Here is a 20506-nt window from a genome sequence, read left to right as displayed (position 1 = left end):
AAAGTCACCACGACTCAGTTAAAACTCACAAAAACACAGGCAAAATACCATGTCCTGTCCTGAAACCTTGAGAAAAAACTCTCAGACCAATATCACCAAGATATGGCTGAAACAAGCTACAAGGTACAAGTTCTGCCGCCTTCGTCTCCGTGCTCACTTCTTTGGGCAGGAGTCCTCTCCCCATTCCATGGATCCTTTTACCCGCCTCCAATATTCTCCCTCCACCTGGACCCCTCCATCTGGATTCTTACCTGCTCTTGATCTTTTCATTGAGAACTGTCGGCGTGACATTAGTCATCTCAATTTCTCTGCTCCTCTCACCCACTCTAACCTGTCTCTTTCTGAACTTGCCGCACTCCGTTCTCTCAGGTCCACCCTGACATTGTCATCAAACCTGCTGACAAGGGTGGTGCTGTTGTTGTCTGGCGCACTGACCTCTACCTCGCAGAGGCTGAGCGTCAACTCGCAGACACTTCCTCCTACTTCCCCCTGGACCATGACCCCACCACTGAACATCAAACCATTGTTTCTAGGACTGTCACTGACCTCATCTCCTCTGGAGATCTTCCCTCCACAGCTTCCAACCTCATAGTCTCCCAACCTCGGACGGCCCGCTTCTACCTCCTACCCAAAATCCACAAACAGGACTGTCCCGGCAGACAGATCGTGTCAGCCTGTTCCTGCCCCACGAAACTCATTTATTGCTATCTTGACTCCATTCTCTCTCCCCTTCTCCAGTCTCTTCCCACCTACATCTGCGATTCCTCTGATGCCCGACATCATATCAACAATTTCCAGTTCCCTGGCCCCAACCGCCTCTTCTTCACCATGGACATCCAATCCCTCTATACCTCCATCCCCCACCAGGATGGTCTGAGGGCTCTCTGCTTCTTCCTCGAACAGAGGCCCGAACAATCCCCATCCACCCACTACTCTCCTCCGCCTGGCTGAACTTGTTCGCTTACTGAACAATTTCTCCTTAAACTCGCCTCACTTCCTCCAAATAAAAGGCATGGCTATGGGTACCCACATGGGCCCCAGTCATGCCTGTCTCTTTATGGGGTATGTGGAACATTCCTTGTTCCAGTCCTACTCAGGTCCCCTCCCACAACTCTTTCTCCGGTACATCGATGACTGCTCCGGTGCCACTTCATGCTCTCATCTGGATCTGGAAAAATTTATTAATTTTACTTCCAATTTCCACCCCTCCATCATTTTCACATGGTCCATCACTGACACTTCCCTTCCCTTCCTTGACATCTCTGTCTCAATTTCTGGTGATAGACTGTCCACCAATATTCATTACAAGCCTACTGACTCCCACAGCTACCTCGACTACAGCTCCTCACACCCCGCTTCCTAAAAGGACTCCATCCCATTCTCTCAGTTCCTTCACCTCCGTCGCATCTGTTCTGATGATGTTACTTTCCAAAACAGTTTCTCTGACATGTCTTCCTTCTTCCTTAACCGAGGTTTTCCACCCATGGTTGTTGACAGGGCCCTCAACCGTGTCTGGCCCATCTCCTGCGCATCTGCCCTCACACCTTCCTCTCCCTCCCAGAACCATGATAGGGTCCCCCTTGTCCTCACTTATCACCCCACCAGCCTCCATATTCAAAGGATCATCCTCCGCCATTTCCGCCAACTCCAGCATGATGCCACCACCAAACACATCTTCCCTTCATCCCCCTGGCAGCTTTCCTCAGGGATCGTTCCCTCCGGGACACCCTGCTCCACTCCTCCATCACCCCCGCACCTCAACCCCCTCCCACGGCATCTTCCCATGCAACCGCAGAAGGTGCAATACCTGCCCCTTTACTTCCCCCCTCCTCACCGTCCAAGGGCCCAAACACTCCTTTCGAGTGAAGCAGTGCTTCACTTGCACTTCCCTCAATTTAGCCTACTGCATTCACTGCTCCCAAAGTAGCGGTCTCTTCTACATTGGAGAGACCAAACACAGGCTGGGTGACTGCTTTGTGGAACACCTTCAGTCTGTCTGCAAACATGACCCAGACCTCCCTGTCGCTTGCTATTTCAACACACCACCCTGCTCTCATGCCCACAGGTCTGTCCTTGGCCTGCTGCAATGTTCCAGTGAAGCTCAACACAAACTGGAGGAACAGCACCTCTTCTTCTGACTAGGCACTTTACAGCCTTCTGGGCTTAATATTGTGTTCAACAATTTCAGATCATGAACTCTATCCTCCATCCCCACCCCCTTTCCGATCCCCCTTTTTCCAATAATTTATAATTAAAAAAAGTATATATTTTTCTTTTCCCATCAATTTTAAAATTTATTTCGATCAATTGTTTTATCTCCACCTTTTAGCCCATTTTGATCCCTTTTCCCCACCCCACCCCCACTAGGGCTATCTGCCACTTGCTTGTCCTGCTTGCTACCCTTAATGTCCCCATTAGCACATTCCTTAGATAATATCACCACCATCAACACACCTTTGTCCTTTTGTCTATGACATCTTTAGCAATCTCTTCTTTGTCTCCACCTATCGCTGGCCCTCTATCTAGCTCTACCTGCCCCATCCCTCTCTACCAGCTTATATTTCACCTCATTTCTCTATTTCCTCAGTTCTGATGAAGAGTCATATAGACTCGAAATGTCAACTGCATTCCTCTCCGCAGATGCTGTCGGACCTGCTGAGTTTTTCCAACTATTTTTGTTTTTGTACAAGGTACACCAAGTTTTCGCCCCAAACCTTCACAAAACCCTCAGACCAATATCACTACGATTTGGCTGAAACTTACAATCTCCAACACAGCTGGTCTGTCCAGTGTTGGCTGTCGGTCTGAATCAAGGTGACCAAACTTGACCCTTCTTCCAACTGCAGCCCAAATCTCAGATTTGCTCTTCTTTTATAATAATTTAACTCAGACATGTCAAATCATATTTCCTGTTGTTCCAATGTCCATTTAGTTGATTCCATTCAAGACGTAGGTCATCAGCTCCTGCTGGTTGAAACAATACAGGGTTTTCCATGGAAGATGTATCCAGATGAATATTATCAGTTGTCATTGTATGAGCAATTCTCCTGCTGTTTGCAGTGGCACAGTAACAGCACAGTAATAGCACCTGGCTCTAAAGTTAATGAGGGTTCAAATTACCCTATTCCAGTACTATTGTCTGTGGTGGTTGAATAATTCCTTGAGTGTATTGTATTGATGATATGTCCTTTGTGCCATTGTATTGGGTAATCAGACTTCTTGATCACGTTGGTCAATGTCCAAACCCTTTTGATGGGTCACTGTGTTTTCACTAAATGTCCAAATTAACCCCTTGCTGCCCAGCACTGTACTGCTGACTGCAGCTTATCTTTTTGAAATTTATAGCTCCAATCATGAAGTCAAAACATGTCCATGTGTTTGAAATTATGTTCCATAAGTTTCCCAGTTGGAGGGGATTTTGATCCTACATCTGTGAGGGTCGAGCTGGAGAGCTCCTGTGGAAGTTTACTCCCATAGTTAAGCTTTGTTTACATATGTTTCAAAAGTTAAGACAAACTGAATTGGATAATTTGTTCCTTTTTGTTACTACTACAGCATACCAATGTGCATTTTGATCAATCATCACTTGAGTCAACTAGCTAAAAAGTATCCAGAAACAAAATTCATGAAGGCAATTGCAAACATTTGTATCCCTAACTACCCAGACAAATATTTGCCAACAATTTTTGTGTATTTTGAGGGTCGAATGAAGGGCAGGTTCATTGGATTAGAGTGTGGAGCTCCAGATCTGAAGTTAGAAGGTAAATCTATTCGAAGTACTAGTGATAGCTGCAATATTTAGTTGTTGGTATTATCGATTAGATATGATAAAAACAGTATTTCCTTTTATCCACCTTCCCCTTCCCCTGACTTCCTCCCCTTCTCTAAAATCGCTGGCTCCTTGTGGAGATATTGACACTGGTCGACATCTAATATGTCAGCTGAATGGCCATTAATGATTCTCTAATTAGAAATTTGTGAATGAAGATAATTTTTGGAGGCTTCCTTGTGCTATGTAAGTCTCTATTTGTAGCCACAAAAAAAGTTAGCTCAGAGTTAGGTCACTTATGGTGACCAAATAAAAATAGCATAGTTCAAAGCATTTTTTCATGTCAACCCTATCAGAACAGTTTATTGGAGATCATATCAGTTGTAGTAATCCATGCAAGAACAGTCTCTTATTTCTCATGGTCATCATGCTGGAACAGACAATACACCCACTGTTTTGCATTATTGTAATTTCTTCTGACTGGGCCATTCTTGATTTTTTAATAGTTAACGCTATGAAAAATTACGGTAAAGGCTGCCAGATTGTCATAAAATTCCAAATGGTTCCCGAATGTCCTTTAATTGAAGGAAGCCTGTTGCCCCCACACAGTTTGACTTACACATGACTCTAGTTCCTTACTGGGGTTGATTCTTCGATGCCTTCAGTGTAACTAGGAATGGACAATGAATGCTATGTTGCTAGTGCCAGACATATTCTAAGAATAAATAAAAGTAAATTACATTATATATCATATAAGGAGATTATGGTGGGCTGAATTTAATGCCCTCTTCCTTGGTGAGTTTGGTGTCACGGAGGGCATTTAATCAGGCGGGATTCCTGCCTCCTCCACAATTAGGTCAGGGGTGCCAATTGAGGCCCTTAAGTGGACAATTAATGTCCTGTCCCTCCTTGATCCTCGGCCTCAGGTAGGTGTTGTAAGGGCAGCAGCCACAGCCTCCCCGGTAGCACTCCTATTCATAGAGCTAGCAGCCACTGATTGGCTGATCCTTGATCCTGAGGAAGGCCCACTGCTGGCCTGATTGACAATTAATTCAGTGGGCCATCCCTAACAGAGGTGATGCGGGGCTCTCCCTGGCTCTCCAGCTGGCGGACTACACCCCTATCACCTCCATTTAATACTGCCCAGCATATTAGAGAATTTAGGAACTTTTTGATAGGTGTTTCAAATTAATTAGAAAAACTTTAATTTTCACTAAAGGTAGTGAAATTATTATTTTTAGTCAGAAGAAAATAGAAGGACAAAACATGAGCTAGCATATAGTTTTATAAAAAGGGCAGGTTTATGTATGGTTGTTGTACCAGCTGTTACATTGCACCCGTCAAAATGAAAGAAAAACCTTGCAATAACACCCCTTAGAGATTGTGTCATTCACATCGCTGTAACGGAGATTACAGGCAGAATTTTGCCAAATCTGTTGAGGTCCCGACATTAACCGGAAATGTGTGTCAGCAACACGCATGGCCAGCCAGCAGAACCTCCGCCTCAATTTTATGGACAGCAGCAAGGGTTGCCGTGCTGTTCAAGATGTCCACCCGTCCACAGGAGCTGCCAGTCCAAAGCGCCGCTTGGAATGGTGGCAACTGCTGAGAAAGGCAGGGGCCCTGCAGCCTACAGCAGGTAAACTAAAGAAACTTTTAAAATGCTATTGATGCTAAAAATAATAATTTCACTACCTTTAGTGAAAATTGATATAAGCCCCTCTGAGCAAATCACTGGGGCTGCAGGTGCTGCCTTCCACGCCCACAGCCTTCTCTTTGATTTAATAAACCATACCCCTGGGCTGCTGTTGGGAAGCCACTTCCATTCGGCTGGTGGCCTCCCCACTAGGCGGGCAGGTAAAATGGCCCTTAATAGGGCCTTTGAATATTTGAATGAGTGATTTTCCCACCTGTTTGTGGCAGGAAAACTGTCCAAACGTGCTCCTCCTGTCATTAAAATTTGCCAAAGGCAGAATATAGTTGGAGAGCCAATCCGCCATGGCTCCCCATAATTTCACTGGCACCTTCCCCCTGCCCTCCCTCATGCTGGATGGTAAAACTCTCCTCTCTATGTCCATCAGCAAAACTATATTGCACTTTTATGAAAATATGAAATAGGAGTAGAAGTAGGCCATTTGGCCCCTTGAGCCTGCTCCGCCATTCAATAAGATCATGTCTGATCTGTTTGTATTTCGAGTTCCACATTCCCATCTACCCCTGATAACCTTTGATTCCCTTGCCTAATAAGAATCTATTTATCTCTGCCTCAAAAATATTCAATGACTCCGCTTCCACCACCTTCTGAGGCAGAGGGTTCCAAAGTTGCATAACCCTGAGAGAAAAAAATTCTGCTCATCTCTGAACTATAAGGGTAACTCCTAATTTTAAAACAGTGCCCCCTAGCTCTGGACTCACCCACAAAAGGAAACATCCTTTCCACTCCCACCTTGTCAAGACAATTCAGGATCTTATACACTTCAGTCAAGTCACCCCTCACTCTTCTAAACTCCAGTGGGAACAAGCCCAGCCTGTCCAACTGATCCTCATAAGGCAACCCGCTTATTCTAGGTATCAGTCTAGTAAACCTCCTCTGAACCACCTCCAATGCATTTACATCCTTCCTTAAATAAGGAGACCAAAATTGCACACAGTATTCAAGATGTAGTCTCACCAATGCCCTGTATAACTGAAGTATTGCATTCTTACTTTTATGTGCAATTTCTCTCATAATAAAGGATAGCATTCCATTAGCCTTCCTGATGACATGCTGTACCTGCTTACTAACTTTTTGTGACTCATGCACTAGAACACCTAGATCCCTCTGCACCTCAGAATTCTGCAGTTGTTCTCCATTTAAGTAGTGTTCTACTTTTTTATTCTTCCTGCCAAAGTGAACAACTTCACATTTTACCACATTATACTCCATCTGCCAGATTTTTGCCCACTCACTCAAGCTATCCATATTCGTCTGCAAACTCTTTATGACTTCTTCAAAACACATTTTCCTACCTATCTTTGTGTCATCTCCAAATTTAGCTACCATGCCTTTGCTCCCCTCATCTAAGTCATTGATGTCATTTGTAAAAGGTTGAGGCCCCTGCGGAACTCCACTCGTCACATCCTGCCAATCAGACAAAGCCACATTTGTGCATACACTCTGTTCCCTGCCAGCCAGCCAATCCTCTATCTATGCTAATATGTTGCTCCCTACACCATGAGATTTTATGTTCCACAATAACCTTTTATTCGGCACCTTATCAAATGTCTTCTGGAAATCCAAGTACAGTACGTTTACAGCCTCCCACAGCACATGTTAATCCTTCAAATAACTCTAATAAATTGGTTAACTATGATTTCCCATTCACAAAACCATGCTGAATCTTCCCGATTACTTTGAGTTTTTTCAAGTGCCCAGCTATAACCTCTTTCTTTAATGGTCGATTCTAACACCTTCCCCACAACAGATGTCAAGCTAACTAGCCTATAGTTTCCTGTTTTCTGCTTCCCTCCCTTCTTGATTAGAGGGGTTATATTTGCCACTTTCCAATCTGATTGAACCTTTGCAGAATCTAGGGAATTTTGGAAAATTAATACCAAGACATCTACTGCCTCATTAGCCACCTCTTTTAGGACCCTAGGATGAAGTCCATTTGAACTCGGAGGCTTGACAGCCCACAGCTCCATCAGTTTGCTCAGTACCATTTCCCTCATGATTGTAATTTCACCAGGTTCCTCTCTCACTTCCACCTCCTGATTTGCAGCTATTACTGGAATGTTTTTTGTATATTCTATAGTGAAGACAGAAGCAAAATACTTGTTCATTTCATTCACCATTTCGTTATTATCTACTGTTAACTTCCCATTCGCCCTCTCTAGAAGACCAACACTCACTTTACTTACCCTTTTTATTTCCAAATAACTATAGAAACTCTTGGCATCCATCTTTACATTTCTAGCTAGTTTCCTTTCATACTCTAATTTCTTTCTCCTGATTAACCTTGTAGTCATTTTCTGTTGTTCTTTATATTCTGACCGATCATCTGACTTGCCACTCATCTTTATGCAGTTATATGCTTTTTCCTTAAGTTTGATGCTTTCCCTAACTTCTTAGTTAACCACGGATGGTGGGTCCTCCCTTTAGAATTTTTCTTTATAGTAGGGAGATACTTATGCTGAAATACCCTCTTAAATGTCTGCCACTGCTTCTCTATTGATCTATCCCCTATCCTAGTATCCCAGCTCGCTTCAGCTAGCTCAGATTCCACACCCACATTGTTGCCCTTATTTAAGTTTAAGATAATAGTCTTAGACCGACTCTTCTGCCTTTCAAACTGGATGTAAAATTCAAACATATTGTGGTCTCTGCTACCTAGGGTGCCTTTACTCTGACGTCATTAGTTAATCCTGTCACATTACACAATACCAAGTCCAATAAAACCTGCTCTCTGGTTGGTCCCAGAACGTGCTGCACTAAGAAACTATATCGAAAATATTCTATAGACTCCTCATCCAGGCAACTACTGTCAATCTGATTTTTCCCATTTATATGTAGATTAAAGTCAACCAAGATTATTGCCATCCTTTTATCATAAGCACCCAATATTTCTTCTTGTATACTTTGTCCTGTTACTGTTAGGGGCTTGTAGACCACTCCCACTAGTGACTTATTTCCCCTGTTATTCCTCATCTCCACCCAAACCAATCCTACCTCCTGATCTCCTGAACCAAGGTCATCTCTAACTATTACACCAATGCAATCCTTAATTAATAGGGCCATCCCTCCACCTTTACCTAGCTTCCTATTCTTCTTGGATGTTATATACCCCTCAATATTCAGGACCCAATCCTTTTGGTTCCAAAGTGAGAACAACCGTAGCTTGGCATTGTATAATGGCCTCAGCTATTTACAATTTTTGTACATACATCCTACTGATTCCAATTGTTTGTGCTATCTTTTATGATAGAGCTAAATTTTAGTCTTCCTACATTAGTGTAAAATATAGAAGCACTCTAATCCCAAATAGAAAACTGTAATACATGGCTAATGTCCAAGTTAATACAAAGCATTACTAATGTTGTTCTCATTTCAGAATTGGAGTGGAAGCTCGCAAATTCAGGTGCAATACAGACACACTTAGAAGAAAATCCCAAGAAAAAGGTTGCAGAAATGATGACATCATCAATAAGAGATTGTTCCGTTCAATATTGTAATGAAAATGACCACAAACAAAACTGATACGGACAACAAATGTTATTAGCTCAACAGGATTGATTAAATATGATGTTATATAAAAGTATTTCGATTTTCATTTCTATTTTGCCATAAACCCCAGCCATTACCATTGTTCAACTGCTAGTTTTATTAAGTCTGAAAGATCATTCGAATATAAAATTTTCCTAACTTTCTTACTCAGCTGAACTGATCAAGACTTGAATTCTGTTCAACATACAGGGGAATGGATTCTATAAGCCCCTCACGCCTGTTCCATATTCACAGGATAAAGGCTGATCTTTAAATCATCTCTGTTTACAAGCCTTTGGTTCATATCTCTGATACCCTGACTTAACATCCCGGTTTAACATGTCATCTGAAATATGGCACCTCCAACAGTACAGCACTCCTCAGTACTGTATTGGAACTTTCAGACATGATTATGTGTTCAAGTGTCTGGACTGACACTTGGACCCACAACCACTGACTCAGAGACAAGAGTACTACCATTGAGCCACGGTTTACATCTACGTAGCACTATGAGCTCGATATTTAGGCCTGAATTTTCATAAAGGTGGAGAGGGTCTCCGACTTAGCCAGAATAGTGCCAGAGACTCGAATCTGGAAATCCCATCCCTAAACTTGGCACCCAACATTTTCGTCGGTGGGGGTAATGGAGGCAGTTGTAATCTGCAAGTCCGTGGTTCACAGAGGCAGATGCACTTGTAAAATTGCAGCATCCTTGAAATAGATTGTCATGACTTACAAGGGATAGTATGCGCTAATATCAATCCCCACTGTTCCCCGAGCCGCGACAAATGTGAAAAGTTTGACCAAACCACCAGATTGCCCTAATTCTACCTAACTGTTTAACTTAGGTTAACAAAATATGAGCACTAGGATTGTAAACTTAAAAAATAAATAGCTGTTTATTGAACAAATTGTATTTAACTAGTAGTTTAACAAAAGAAAGAAATATGAACTGCTAACTTCTAACTCTATAACTTAAACTCTACCCCTTCTTAAACCCCTATGCACAAACACACATACACATAAGACACACAAAACATGGATTTTAAGGGTAAGATAAAACAGTTCAATCCAAAGTACAGGATTAGATGGGTTGATTTTTGATTGATGTCTTCCAAATTCCTTGCAGTTTGTTGTTGATGACATGAGGTGGTCTCCTAGCACTTTCAGTCTGTGGTTCACTGGTTGAAAAACTTACTTTTCAATGTCTCTACTAGTGATTTTCCCCCTTTTCCTCTTGACAGGGGTTTTCAGAGAAAGCAGGTTACAAAGATGTGAGGAATAGCCAGCTAGCAACTGTGGCAGAATTATTGGAATCTTACAGACACAGGAAAGAGAGGTTTTGAGTCTTCCCTCTTTGCAACCTAGGAGCAGTACTGCCTGCACTGTTATCATACACAACTCTGGTCACCTGGTCAGGAACCAATTAAAATGCTGTGTTCAGGAAGTTCCCCTTAGTCCAGGGCTCCTTTCTAGCACCATCCTGTTCTTTTATGGCACAATATGTTCCAGGATAGCAACACTGTAGGTATTCCTCATCCTATTCCAGTGAACATGTCTTTCCGCTGTAGCCATGGTAGTTTTTAAAGCCACAGTCCAATTGTAAAGCCACAGTCTAAGAAAAATAAAAAATAGGTTCCTTTTCATTACTGGGATATCCAAAACACAGCTTGTGGGCTTTAGGCCTTTCAGAGAAAGGTCTGAAGCTACTGGAGTTCTTTGGAGAGGTAGGGTATCATTTTGGACAGGTCCAGAGACACCTTTGGGAGAGATAAGCTACTCTTCAGGAGAGGTCAAGTGCCGTTTGGGATCCTAAAAGTAGACATGAACGTGTAGCTCATTAGAACTGGCAAGCTGATTAGAACTGTCAAGCTATCAAGACATTTAAACCTGTACCTACCTCTCCAAACAACTCTGGGACCTTTGACTCTTCTCCTGAAATGTTTAAAGCCCACAAGCTGTGTTGTGTACATCCCAATAATGATAATTTTCTCTGTTTAAAACTCCTGGCTTTTAAATTTTAAAGAAAAATATCATGCTGTGTTTTTTTAAAAAGTGCTTGCTCTTCACTCTGTGTTGACATAAACCTGAGGTTTATCATTATAGGATTTGTGTTGCATGAATGATTTCTCATCCTACCATTATCAAGGTGTGGTGTCTGTCAGTTCACAGATTGATTGACAGCTCCAAGTGGGTTATAAATTCTTTAATGTGGGGCTATGAATGCAAATGCTCATTTTAATAAGAGATTAAGCACTTTAATTATATGTTTGTTTTTATAAGGGATTATGTAGTTTGTTATGGCACAGCAGATGGTAAATGCTGAGCTGTTCAAATCCCAGAGGGAAACTTGAAACAACTGCCACAACTATTTTAGAATTTGTATTTATTTCGAGATGTGTGCCTTGAATTCAGTAGTAATAAGACCACTGAGTCTTATTTATCTTACAAAACTAAATCAAACCTTTATTAATAACAAAAATTGCTTTTAAGCACATACATAAGTTTATAAATTACTACTATGATAATTCCTAGCCTCCCTAGTTAATTTAACACCCAGTTACACCTCCGTTAAGGCAACAGTGAAACACATAGATTTTAAAAGTCCCTGGCAAAGTAACATGATGCCCTGAAGAGTCAAATTCAAAGTGAGTTTTCTTCATTTCAGATCACGTAGACAGCAATTTGAGGCTTAGAGGCTTGAGGCTTTTCATACTTGTTAGCTCTTAGAATGCCTTCTCTTACACACAACCTAATCTCCTTTATACAGGTTTCTCCCTTTTTAATGTAAATCCCATTGTCCCAATATGTATTTTTAACTCTACTTTTCTAATAATAAAAATATTTCATAATACCGATTTTATTCAGCTTTGAGAAAAATAAACCCACTGTTTGGCTTCTTCTGGCTAAGTGTAACATTTCACCGCCTCTTTTGAAATTCAAATTACTTTGGTTTATCTAAAAATGCAAAATTTCCCTTTACGCCTCACATTCTAAAATTTCAGCCATGTTTATCTGTTTAACATTTCAAACCTAGCTTTTCTTCTTCTACATCAAAGCCTGCAGACCAGCTGTCTTTAATTCAATGAAGTCCCCCACACTTACACAGACACAAACTATTCCTACCTTACAATAAATTCCAATAACATTATGAAAATTTTTTTTTCTCTGACATAATTGAAGGAATGTAAATGTAGTGAAAGTTTTTATGAATGTGTTTTCTTTATAAAAATAGAACTTTATTTCATTTAATCTCAGCATGGGTCCTGAGGTCTACCCATTGTGGATACTGGGTTATTTGGCAATTGAGGATGTAAGGGTAGAAGGCATGGGTTGGCACCAAGTTGGCACAGGGGCTATAAATGGCTATGTAGGATGGGTAAAAGGGCATAGTTGGCATAGGGACTATAAAGGATCTGGGGATGGGTAGGTTGGCGTGGAGGGTATGAGGGGCTATGGGGTGGAGAGTGGGGGCATCAGTTGGTATGGAAGGACCTTGGGGAGTCTGTGTGCGGGGGTTGTGACGGCCCCCTGGAATTAAAATTAGACCATTCAGGGCACTTACTCCTGAGTCGGGTTTGCAGAGCCTGGAATCTTTCTGACTCTAGCTCTCGATTCAGGAGCCAAAATTCAGGTCTTAGTGCCCTCTGCAGTGGTTGATGATTAGGTGCACAAAAAATACCATCTTGCCACTGTTGCCCACATCATAAGAACAAATTTTTAAAAACACTAAAGAATTAGCAGAAAGTATCATGTTGGTGGAGATTGCAATATTTATGCTTAGCCAATTAAAACTTGACTAGTAATGCAGTTGCTCCAAATGCAAGTGATGGAGCTGGGTATCATCAGCACATGTGTGAAAGCTGAACCTGTGCCTTCAGATATATCACCAAGGAGCAGCATATAGATGAGGAAGAGGACACAGTAAGGTTAGAGTCTTTGGAACCTTGGAGTGAATGTGAAGAAAGAAGCGATTGCTGGAGATGCACCGGCTGCATTTAGATAGGGATGGGATCATGTAAGGGCATTTCTATGAAGCTGTATGACAGAGGCATTGGAGAAGGATATTGAACAATATGGAAAGACTGGGGACAAAAAGGAGCAGCAATGCACCATAGTCAACGTCACATGACTTTGGTCAAAGATCATTTCAGTGATGTATGAAGAGTAGAAGCTGGACTGAAGGAATTCAAACATATTTGAATGTTACATGAACATACTACCACATCCACAATGAGTTGCATGCTGACACTTGGGCATGTCATTTTGACAATTGGAATTTTACTTCTTTTACTTTTCAGAAAACAATCCATGAAAACAAGTGAACAGTTCTCAGAGATGGATCCCTAACTTCACAACTCTAATCCTGTGTGAGAAAGAAGCCTTAAGAATTCCAGGAAAGGAGATCAGAGTGTGTCCTTGTCATCCTATCCTCTAACAAAAAATGCTGGAAATACTCAGCAGGTCAGGCAGCATTTGTGGAGAGAGAATCAGAGTTAAAGTTTCAGGTTGATGTCCCTTCATCAGAACTGAGGAAAGATGGAAAAGTAGATTCCTGATCAAACATGTTAAGGAAAATAGAAAGAACTGAAGGTGAACAAGATAGAAGTGATGAACAGAAATCCTATCCAAGAGAACCTCTTCAAAGAGACATGGCAGTTAAGTATATGCTGGAGTTCTTTGCCATGTCACTATTTCTACTGAAAACTATCAGTGAAGGTGGCTCATCAGAGCACCATTATAAACTTATTTTCTAACGTCTTTAAGTGCAACATTTTCCCAGCTCCGTGTCAATCTCTCCCATAACTCCTTGTTAAAATTTCTTGTCTGGCCTCTGCCTTTCAGCAGTAGCAGAGTTCCCCTTGCTGGAGACCCTTTGAGTACTCAGGCTATTGTCATGGATTTACACTTCACTCTCCCCTAATTTCCTGCTCTTGGTTATTGCCTCCACTGGCTCACTGTTGACTCGCTGATCCTCCTCAGCCTTCTGATTGCACAGGATAACATCCATTGTGGTGTCTCCTTATACTCTATTCCTCGAATAGCTCTGCATCTTTATACTGTATTATCAAGGACCCTGTCTTTCATCAATTGGGTCAGAGGGGCTCTCTGTGCTGCAGTGGTCCCGCCCCTCCCACTGGAACCGTGTGTCACAATCACAGCAATGGATACAATTGGGTCAGTGGGACTCTCTGTGCTGCAGTGGCTCCGCCCCTCCCACTGGAACCGCGTGTCACAATCACAGCATTGGAGAGAATTGGGTCAGTGGGACTCTCCCAAGGAACCTCGCGCGCCAGCGCAGAGCGTTGAGCTCGAGCAGCATCGACAGTTATAGTAGACAGTGGGAAAATACCCAAGGCTACAGGATGACTTGTAAATTAAAAGTCAATTCATTATTCAAATTGTATTTTTTTAAATCTTAAGTTTTAGAGCGAGAAAATATATTAAATACCAAGAAATCTCCAACTTGCAATATTACATCGTTATGTAAGTACGGGATGGAGAGCATTATTTTTTATATACAGAATAGTGCGCAGGATGTTACACATAAAAAAAATCACAACAAATTTGGCATAGATTTCAAATCGTTTGAGTTGTAATCTGATCCAGTATTGGCTTTTTTCTTTTGAGGGTAACACTTTTTAATCAGTATAATTTAGTACAGCTCTGTAAGCGCAGTGTGAGTGGCTGCTTGAGCTGTCAATCACGGCCGGCTAAGACTGTGCTGGACCTGACGGCTGAGTTGCACGGGGCTGGTGAAATAGCTGCAGATCTTTGGGTTCTGACAGAACGTCTGAGCGCCAATGTTCGAGTTCCTAACCGACTCTCAGCAACGGCTCATCCGCTGGAGTGAAGGAGAGAGGGGGAGGGGCCAGAACCTCAACTTGGTGGTGGGAATGAAATAAAGGTAGGTGTTTAGAGGGCGCGTGGAGTCCTTTATTTTAAGTGTGTATGGGATAGGGCGGGGCTAATCAGCTGCTTGCCCGGCCTTGGGCTCTCGCGTTCTGTCGATTGTTTCCTGTTGATGACTCCGCCCCCCCCCGGCTTTTAGTATTACGCATGCGTGTAGTGACCACGACTCTCCCTCTACTGGAGTCCGAGGTTGTGTTTACAACTTGTGTCTGTTTTCCTTGCAATGTTTTAAATTCATTTCATCCGTGTAATTTAACGAAATCCTGAGACTGAACTTTCTAGCAGTAATTTTAAAAAGATCATTCGGATATCTAAAAAATTGGTTTTGTTGCTTGTGTGACTTATTAATGAATTACAAATAATGATGTTTTACGTAAAAGTATACAGCATTGATTAAAATACTTTTCCCAGTATTGTGCTACTAATTATACGTTTCCCCGGTTAGAAGCTGGCTTTGTTGGTTTACCAGCAGCGTTGCCAATTACATTGAACTGAGGGACCATTTCTAAGATGCTAAGAAGTTATTTGTCCTTTTCAAAGGGCATCAATGTAAGCTTGGCAGCCACCCTGCCTCACAAAATGAATTAGTGTTTCACAGCAGAAAACATGTTTTTTCTTACACTTTCGTGGCTCCTTGATCTTTTCCGCAAAACGGTGGTAATCCTGCTTTAAATGGATGTTAACCCAGGGTGAGTGTATGCACTTGGCAGTTCACTAAGTGCTTATGTTGAGCGTTCTCCAATCTTGTATCAATCAATTTAAATATTTTAGAGAATGGAGATTCTTTGCTCCCTGTTCTCTAAGCATGTCAGTTTCCAGCTGTTGGAAAAAGTTCTGTGTATGTAAGTATTCAAGTTGTTTCCCAAACAGGGTGCTTAAAGTTTGAGGGAGGCAGGAAGCAAAGACAGCTTGTAATTATATAGCACCTTTAAAGTGAAAACACCCCAAGGTGCTTTACAGAAGCCTTTTTAAACAGCATATGACACCAAGCCGTATAAGGAGATATTAGGGCAGATGATCAAAAGCTTGATCAATCATCGTTCTATCTGAGATGATGGACATGTCGGAAATCAAATCTCTTGGGTCGGGGGTAGCTTCATATGGTTCACTTTTGCTGATGATTGAAGAGACCAATCTGCTAGAGGCAGATTCTGTCAGAATTGGTGCAAATAAAGTGGGTATCAGCTGTCGTTATGGGTTGTTGTTTTCGGTGTTGGTGTCTGTTGCCAAGTCGCTATAGTAACTATAGTCAGTGATTGTCACGGTGGCACACGCTAGCCCACAGGTGATATCGCTGTTTCCCTCCCTTGTTGGCTAGTGCCTCCCAACTATGAGAATCTATGTTTGGGGCCTATGTGTCACACTTGCGAGTATCCTTGAAGCAGAGCTTTGGGCAAAGTACTGGTTGTCTGGCACCAGTTACCTCACCATACAGAAAATCCTTAGGTATCCGACTGCCTTCCACCTTCCGAATGTGCCTGAACCAGTGAAGTCACCTCTGCTTGCTGAGTGCTAACATACTTGGGAGCTTTGTCATTGGGAGGACTATCACATTTGTGATTTTTGTCCTGTTAGGCCCAGAATGTGCCACAAACAGTAAAGTTGTTGACCAAAGACTTGGTCAAAGAATTAACGAAGGAAAGCGATGTAGAGAGATGGAGAAGTGTGATAGAATTCCAGAGCATAGGGCCTATGCAGCTGAAGGAACAGCCATCAACGGTAGGGCATTTAAAATCAGGGATAAAGATCGGAATTAGATCAGTGTAAATACTTCGGAGGGTTGTAGGACTGGAGGATGTTACAGAGATAGGGAGAGGCAAGGCCATGGAAGGATTTGAAGACGAGATAATTATGAAAATCGAAGTGTTGTTTAATTAGGAGCCAGTGTAGGTCAGCAAGCACGGGCAAATGACACGGGCAACAGAATTTTAGATGACTTCAAGTTTATGGAGGGTAGAAGATGGAAGGGCGACTAGGTGTGCATTGGAATAGTCTACAGGTAACAAAGGCATGGGGGTTTCAGCATCATGAGAGCCAGGATGACCAACTGAACTGCAATTTCCAGGATCCTCCTGGAATTTGCCTTCCTGTCCTGTGTGTAGGCTTCTCAGGATGCAATTAGTCCCAAATTCCTCCAGGCAGCGACTGGGATGCTACTCAGGGTATTCTCTTGCTGCTCCCCAAGCATCTTTGTGTCTGTGCATGTGCAATATCCTATTGTGCGTGTGCAGCTCACTCCACTCAGCCATGAGGAGCAGGAGGATTGGCTGCACTCTGCTCTCTGAGAATTCTTGGGCTTCAGCAGGTGGGTGGTTGGTGTGGGTTGGGGGTTTGGTAGGAGCCCAGGGGAGGTCCAGCAGTGTGGCACCCTGACATGAGCCCAGGGGCTGGATCTGGCACAGGCCCTCGGGGCGGAGCGGTGGATGTTAGAGGTTTCTGGTCAGGCCCGACAAGGGTGAAGGTGGTCCGGCAGTGGGGATTCTGAGTGTGTCTGCCTAGGGAAGTAATTGGTCCGGGGTGATGGTGTGTGTGTGTGTTTTGGGAAGCAATGTGGGCTGTAAGTGAACTGTAGAATCCTGTGTTGTGCATCGTTGTTTATCTGAGCAACTCATTTGGGCCTCCTTATCCTGTTGATGCTGTGCATGATGTTCCCCTGAAGCTTCCGATCCTGGCTCTCTGCCCCTCTGCCCCAGCCCCATCCCTCTGCCCCTCTGATCTGGACAGCACCCCATTCCCCACCAAGCCCCTTTGTAAGATATACAAGATCAGTTCGGACCAGTATGCTAAATTCCCAGTTTTTACTGTTTTTTTTCCTTCTGGGGTGGCTAATCAGCAATTTCTTCTGGACAATAGTGCTGCAGGAAAAATCAAATGCTTTAATGTTGTGTACTAACTCTTAATTATTTCTATCACTGCTACCATCAGTGACAGGCCTTTAAGTATCAGTACTTCCATAGAACTATAGAAAAGTTACAGCACAGAAGGAGACCATTTGGCCAATCTTGTCCATGCCAGCCCGAGGACACCCAAGTGCCCTTTCTAATCCCACCTTCCTGCACCCGGCCCATAGCCCTGCAACTTACAGCACTTAAGGTGCAGATCCAGGTACTTTTCAAAAGAGTTTAGAGTTTCTGCCTCTACCACCAACTTGGGCAGCGAATTCCAGACACCCACTACCCTTTGCGTAAAAACATTCTTCCTCATGTCCCCCCTACACCTTCAGCCACTTATCTTCAATCTATGTCCCCCGGTTCTAGAATTCTCCACCAAGGGAAACAATTTTATCCTGTCCACTCTATCTATTCCCCTCATAATTTTGTACACCTCAATCAAGTCACCTCTCAGCCTTCTTTGTTTGAAGGAAAATAACCCCAACCTATCCAAACTCTCCTCGTAGCTACACTTTTCTAACCCTGGCAACATTCTTGTAAACCTCCTCTGCACTCTCTCCAGAGCTAGTCCTTCCTGTAATGTGGTGACCAGAACTTAACACAATACTCCAGTTGTGGCCTCACCAGTGTTTTATACAATTCCAACATTATATCCTTACTTTTATATTCTATACCTCTGCCAATGAAGGAGAGCATTCCATATGCCTTCTTTACAACCTTGTCTACTCGAACTGCTGCCTTCAGGGACCTGTGTACTTGTACGCCAAGATCTCTCACTTCATCTACCCCTCTGAGAATATTCCCATTTATTGTGTAATCCCTGTAATTGTTCGACCTCCCTAAATGTATGACCTCACACTTCTCTATGTTAAAATCCATCTGCCACTTTACCGCCCACTCCACCAACACATCTATATTGTTTTGGAGATTATGGCTATCCTCTATACTGTCCACTACTCGGCCAATCTTTGTGTCATCTGCAAATTTCCCAATCGTGCCCCCCACGTTCATGTCCAAATTGTTAATATATAACACAAACAGCAAGGGTCCCAACACTGAGCCCTGTGGAACACCACTTGAGACAACTTTCCATTCGCAAGGGCATCCATCGACCATTACCATTTGTTTCCTGTTACAAAGCCAACCTTTTATCCAGTTTGCCACATTACCCTGAATCCCATGGGCTTTTACTTTCCTGACCAATCTGCCATGTGGGACCTTGTCAAATCCCTTGCTAAAATCCATTTACACAACATCCACTGCACTACTTTCATCAACCCTTCTTGTCACTTCCTCAAAGAATTCAATCAAATTTGTGAGGCAAGACCTTCCTTTATCAAATCCATGCTGGCCATCCCTGACTAGTCCATGCCTTTCCACATGACAGTCAATCCTATCTCTCAGGATTGATTCTACTAATTTGCTCACCACCGATGTAAGACTAACTGGCCTATAATTGTTTGGCATTTCCTTTGATCCCTTTTTAAACAATGGAACTACGTTTGCATTTCTCCAGTCCTCCGGTACCTCCCCTGTATCTAGTGAAGATTGGAAAATCATCCTCAGAGCATCTGCTATCTCCTCCCTGACTTCCTTCAGCAGCCTCGGAAACAATCCATCTGGCCCTGGTGACTTCTCAACTTTCAAGGATTTCAATCCTTCGAGTACTTCCTCTCTCTTTATGACTATCCCGTCCAATATCTCAGTGTTCCTCCTGGACTACTGTATCTACATCCTCCCTTTCCTTTGTAAACATGGAGCCAAAATATTCATTCCCACAGCCTCTGCATCTACACACAAGTTTCCATCTTCATCTCTGATAGGTCCCATTTTTTCCTTAACTAACCTTTTAGCATTAATGTATTGGTAAAGCATCTTTGGGTTATCTTTAACTTTACTTGCTAATCTTTTTTCATGCCCTATCTTTGATTTCCTTATTTCCTTTTTTACTTCATCCCTGCACTTATTCGTCTAGGATATCTGCAGTGCTTAGTTCTTTGTGCCTATCGTACGCTTTCTTTCTCTGTTTGATCTTCCCCTGTATTCCTCTAGACAACCAATGGGGTCTAGATTTGGCAGTACCACTCTTGTTTAGTGTTATACAGTTCAAATGCTCTCCAGATGTGCAACCTAGGTTTAGAAGGGAAAAATCAATTGTTTTAAAATATCCCTTTAACTTAAAATAAAACAGACAGCTCTGAAGCAGGGGTAATGAAGTCTTGGTAAACACCTCAGTTTGGAGAAATGCCTGTAATCTCAGGTTGCCATGGGGAGAGAAACTCAAATAGTCCCATTGAGGTGTCAGGTGGCAGTTTTTGCATCTTTTGCAGAAAAAACACAGCTCACAGAACAGAAGAAAAGCTGCTGAGATGTAGGACGAAAAGCTATTGATGTGGAAAAGCATGGAAAACAGTTAAAGACCAAGCATGATGCTTTTAAGGTTCAGTTTCTGAAAAAAAGGGAACAGATAGGTTTTTGAAGATTTAAGGGATGGGGAGTCGTTGAGGTGGTGGTATTCAGATCCATGAAAATTCAGATGAATGGAATGATTGTCAAAGGACACTGGAAGTTTCAACCTGGCAAGGCTGGGGGAGGTGAACCTTTGCAGGTGAGCTATGAGTGACTCCGAGTGTTCCTATATCTGCCAGTAGCATGGTGTAAAGTAAACGTGTTTCATAAGACATATTTAGT

General features: G+C 42.7%; 1 protein-coding gene across 1 annotated transcript in view; it reads left to right on the top strand.

Moving 5' to 3' along the window:
- Positions 1-9005, top strand: part of LOC144696331 (phosducin-like protein 2) — a 54285-nt gene extending 45280 nt beyond the window's left edge. Inside the window, exons 5-6 of the mRNA XM_078567961.1 lie at positions 3556-3761; positions 8860-9005. Coding sequence (XP_078424087.1) covers positions 3556-3761; positions 8860-9005 — 352 coding nt within the window. The remainder of the gene's footprint in view (positions 1-3555; positions 3762-8859) is intronic.
- Positions 9006-20506: the final 11501 nt, after the last annotated feature.

This window comes from Cetorhinus maximus, chromosome 1, assembly GCF_964194155.1.
Source record: "Cetorhinus maximus chromosome 1, sCetMax3.hap1.1, whole genome shotgun sequence".
In the NCBI taxonomy this organism is placed as follows: domain Eukaryota; kingdom Metazoa; phylum Chordata; class Chondrichthyes; order Lamniformes; family Cetorhinidae; genus Cetorhinus; species Cetorhinus maximus.
Note: the sequence above shows the minus strand (reverse complement) of the source record. Positions and strands in the feature narration are given on the sequence as shown.